A 4,800-nucleotide genomic window follows, 5' to 3' on the forward strand; every position below is an offset into this window, starting at 1 on the left:
GGTACATGGCACAGGTTCCTTATTCCAGTGCAGTCGGCAGCATTATGTATGCAATGGTTTGTACACGTCCAAACATTTCACAAGCAGTGAGCATGGTAAGCCGGTATATGGCTTGCCCTGGTAAAGCACATTGGCATGCTGTGAAATGGATTTTCAGATACTTGCGAGGTACTTCAAACACATGTTTGGAGTTTGGGAGAAATACTAACACTTTGGTTGGTTTTGTAGACTCAGATTATGCAGGTGATCTTGACAAAAGAAGATCACTGACATGCTATGTATTTTACATCGGGGGTTGCGCTATTAGTTGGAAAGCTACATTACAACATGTAGTAGCTTTATCTACTACCGAAGCAGAATATATGGCAGTGACCGAGGCGATCAAAGAAGCTTTATGGTTGAAGGGTCTATTTGCGGAACTCAGTTTACACTAAGGTGGTATTACCATTTTCTGTGATAGTCAAAGTGCCATTCACTTGACTAAAGATCAAATGTATCATGAGAGGATGAAGTACATTGATATAAAAATCAGAGAAACCATTGCTGAAAGAAAAGTTTTTGTTCAGAAGATCAACACTAGAGACAATCCTGCTGACATGTTCACAAAACCTCTTCCAGTATCCAAGTTCAAGCTTTGCCTGAACTTGATTGGCATTTATGAAGAATGATTTTGCCCATTGGGGTTTTTGCGGAGAAGTTGGAGAAAATTTACTATAAGCCGAAATTAGGCCAAAGTGGAGATTTGTAATATGGCCAAATTTTTATGACATTTGCTATGACATAATATCCATTATAACAAATTTGTGGATCATGACATTTGCCATGACATAATATCCATTATTAGGTCAAGGATTTCTTGCTATAAATAGAGGAGTTTCTCCTCATTTGCAAACACACCAATTCAAGAGCTTTTCACTCTTGTCTTTCTTTCTCCTCCTTTATTTCATTATAGAGTATTTTGTAAGAGAGTGAGTGTTGGGAAACACTTGTGTGAACCTTTTCTTTGGAGTGATCTTGTGAGGTTATTTCCTTAGGGTATTTGGGATTAATTAGAGTATTTACTCTAATTTTGTACTTTCTTTTGTACTCTTATTGTTATAGTAAATTGCCCCTCTCCGCTTGTGGACGTAGGTCACTTTGACCGAACCACGTTAAATTTGTGTCTTCTTTATCTACTTTAATTGTCGTTGTTATCAACTTCCATTGTCTTTGTTATTGCCATTATACCGTTGTTTGGCTATATTCCGCACTACCCGGGTTCCCGATCCTAACAAAGATCTTAGTATTACTTTAGTATATGTATGTTGAGTACAGTACTGTAAAGCAGTAGAGAGATAGACTTAAGAGTTCTTTGCAAATATCAAAAAAGAACTGCAATGGAGTTACTGCTTTCAGATGATTACAATTGAGTTATAATTTAATCAACCTATGAAATGAATAATCCATAATCTATGCATGACAAACTATGAAAACAGCAATTAGAAAATAATACGGCTGGAGTTTATTGGAGTTGAGAAATATACAATACTCTTTTTACAATAACATATATCTTCCATAAACACCAGAATTATCGCCTTCGGCAACAATATCAATTTTTGTTTCCTAAAAATCCAGTATTCTTGTTTAGTTCCTATCTTCTTATGATATTTCTCCCTTAAATCATTAATTATTCGTAAGCCGGCTCTCTTGGAAATCACCTATGTTTTTGTTTTCCTGCATTGGTTTATCAAATTCTTCTTTCCTCAGCTCATAGTATATATAGCCTGTTCCTTAACTAAGTTCAGATCATCAATAACTAAACCTTCTCTAGGAGTTGTATGATGGTACAAAGATCAAACATGACTTGCATTTTTATCTTCTCTGTTGCTTTCTTTTTAAGTTTCCAATTGACTATTGCTCAACGTTCAACTGGTTTGCAAACTTACCTTGTCCATGTAAACAAGCCAACTGCACAAGTTCTTGCTAATTCAGCTGATCTAGAAGGCTACTATAACTCCTTTTTACCGGAAGAGTTTGAAGGTTTGGAGGTGCCATCGCGTATTATTCACTCCTATCACCATGTGGCGATTGGCTTTGCGGCCAGATTGTCAGCTGAGGAGGTAAAAGAAATGGAAAAGAAAGATGGTTTTGTGTCGGCGAGGGTTGAGAAGATTTTGGCTTTGCATACAACACATACTCCAAATTTCTTGGGGTTGTACCAGAATATGGGGTTTTGGCAAGAATCAAATTATGGTAAGGGTGTGATCATTGGGGTTCTGGACACTGGAATTACTCCAGGACATCCATCTTTTTGTGATCATAACATGCCACCTCCACCGGCAAAATGGAAAGGGAAATGCGAGTTCACAGGAAATGTGACTTGTAACAAGAAGCTCATTGGTGCGAGGAATTTTGTGAGTGGTTCAAGTGATCCACCATTTGATGAGGAAGGTCATGGCACGCATACTTCAAGTACGGCAGCTGGTAACTTTGTTGATAATGCAAATGTGTTTGGTAATGCCAATGGTACAGCAGCCGGTATGGCACCTCTTGCCCACATTGCCATGTACAAGGTGTGTACAGATGGTTGTTCAGATGTTGATATTCTGGCTGCATTGGATGCTGCAATAGACGATGGTGTTGACGTGCTCTCTCTTTCCATTGGTGGATTTTCTGCTCCTTTTTATGATGATAATATTGCCACTGGTGCTTTTGCTGCAATCCAAAAGGGTATCTTCGTGAGTGCTTCTGCCGGTAATGATGGTCCATTAAATTCTACACTATCAAATGAGGCCCCTTGGATTCTCACAGTTGGCGCTAGCACTCATGATAGGAAAATAGTGGCAACAGCTGTGCTAGGGAATGGAAAAGAATATGACGGTGAATCGGCTTTTCAGCCCACAGATTTTCCTCATACTTTATTGCCCTTGGTATACCCTGGCCTGTCCGATCAAGAGGCTGCACTTTGTTCATCAGGATCACTAAATAATACTGATGTCAAAGGCAAAGTTGTCGTGTGTGACAGAGGTGGCGGTGTAGCAAGACTCGAAAAAAGCCAAACTGTAAAGGATGCTGGTGGTGCCGCTATGATTCTTGTCAATCTAGAGATTGACGGAGATGGAACTTTTGCTGATGCTCATGTCCTTCCCGCGACACATGTAAGTTATAATGCTGGAGAAAAGATTAAAGCGTACATTAACTCAACCTCCACACCTTCAGCAGGAATTCGTTTCAAAGGCACAAGCATCGGCTTTAAGAGTGCGCCGTCTGTGCCATCTTTTTCCTCCAGGCGTCCTAACCTAGCAAGTCCGGGCATTGTCAAACCCGACATTATTGGTCCTGGAGTGAACATCCTTGCTGCATGGCCCGTCTCTGTGGAGAACAAAACTGGCACTGATTTGACATTTAACATAATCTCCGGAACCTCTATGTCCTGTCCTCACCTTGGTGGCATTGCAGCTTTGCTTAAAAGTGCACATCCTGATTGGTCTCCAGCTGCTATTAAATCTGCAATAATGACCACAGCTGATCAGTCCAATCTTGAAGGTAAGCCCATCCTTGATCAGAGGGATCTACCTGCTGATATTTTTGCCACTGGCGCCGGCCATGTAAATCCATCAAAAGCAAGTAATCCAGGACTTATTTATGACATTCAAGTAGAGAACTACATCCAATATCTGTGTGGTCTTGGCTACAAGGAAAAAGATATCGGGCTTATTGTGCAACAAAGTGTCAAGTGCTCACTACAATCAAGCATATCTGAGGCAGAACTGAACTATCCTTCTTTCTCCATTATACTTGGACCTGAGACTCAGAATTATACAAGAACAGTTACAAATGTAGGCGATGCAAGCTCAACTTACGTTGTTAACATCACTCAAATTCAAGGACTTGATATAGCTGTCGAGCCTGCTACGCTTGTCTTCACCCAGGTGAACCAAAAGGCAACATATTCAGTATCCTTTGCGCAAACAGGAAGAATCAGCGACCGCTTTGTTCAAGGAGCTATATCATGGATCTCTAACAAATATGTTGTCAGAAGCCCAATATCTGTTAAATTGGAATAAAGGGGCTATAAGGAGATGCTCTGGAAGTGGACTTGTGAAAGCCATTTCCCACACTAGCCATCTTTATGTTTGTTTCTGTAATAATAGAAGGTTGCAGCTTTTCTGAATAGCTGAAAACTACAAAAATCATGTTTTCAGTGAGACTTCACTGTATTTAATATGATATCCTTTGCATTTCTTCATAGAATGGTTGAGGAGATTCCAATAATTCTGTGTACCAAAGCAATAAAACAGCCTTCAACTGAGGGAAAAAAACCATGTAAATTCGCTGTTATATACCATGTAGATTCGCTAAATGTTCATGAGTACCAAGTAGTATACACTTTGTTTGCAACTAAAATGGCCAATTTTATAGCAACAGGCGTGAAATGCAGTACGAAATCCCATATTGCACTTAAAAGTAACTAGATAAGAATTTTCTAGCATAAATTGTTTTAGTATAGAATAATTATGAATGTGCTGTGATAGAAAAGACAAAACTTTATAGTATAGGATAATCATTTTAAACTAATGTGGAATTAATATATTTTTTTTATCGAAACTCATTTGGATTATGGATCAAATCACATTAAAAGATTAATGGATCTAAAATGGGTATGACCCATATTAGCTTATGTGACATTTATTTTTGGATTTTTATCATAAAATTTAATGCCATGTCATATTTATGGTAGGGGTTTGAGGCAAAATGACTTTTAAGTGACAATGATAAAGTTTAGTTACTTTTAAGTGACAAACAATAGTTAAATGACTT

At 38.6% G+C, this 4,800-nt stretch overlaps 1 protein-coding gene across 1 annotated transcript; it reads left to right on the forward strand.

Annotated features, from left to right (window-relative positions):
* Nucleotides 1–1,625: 1,625 nt before the first annotated feature.
* On the forward strand, nucleotides 1,626–4,310 carry LOC107805186 (subtilisin-like protease). Its single transcript, XM_016629179.2, has one exon. It carries the CDS (start codon nucleotides 1,818–1,820, stop codon nucleotides 4,044–4,046), a length of 2,229 nt encoding a protein of 742 aa, XP_016484665.2. The 5' UTR covers nucleotides 1,626–1,817; the 3' UTR covers nucleotides 4,047–4,310.
* The last annotated feature ends 490 nt before the right edge of the window (nucleotides 4,311–4,800 follow it).

This window comes from Nicotiana tabacum, chromosome 23, assembly GCF_000715075.1.
Source record: "Nicotiana tabacum cultivar K326 chromosome 23, ASM71507v2, whole genome shotgun sequence".
Lineage (NCBI taxonomy): Eukaryota > Viridiplantae > Streptophyta > Magnoliopsida > Solanales > Solanaceae > Nicotiana > Nicotiana tabacum.

Bases quoted from the DNA above. Each gene is read 5' to 3' on its own strand.
- LOC107805186 (XM_016629179.2), top strand. From the start codon at position 1,818: ATGATGGTACAAAGATCAAACATGACTTGCATTTTTATCTTCTCTGTT.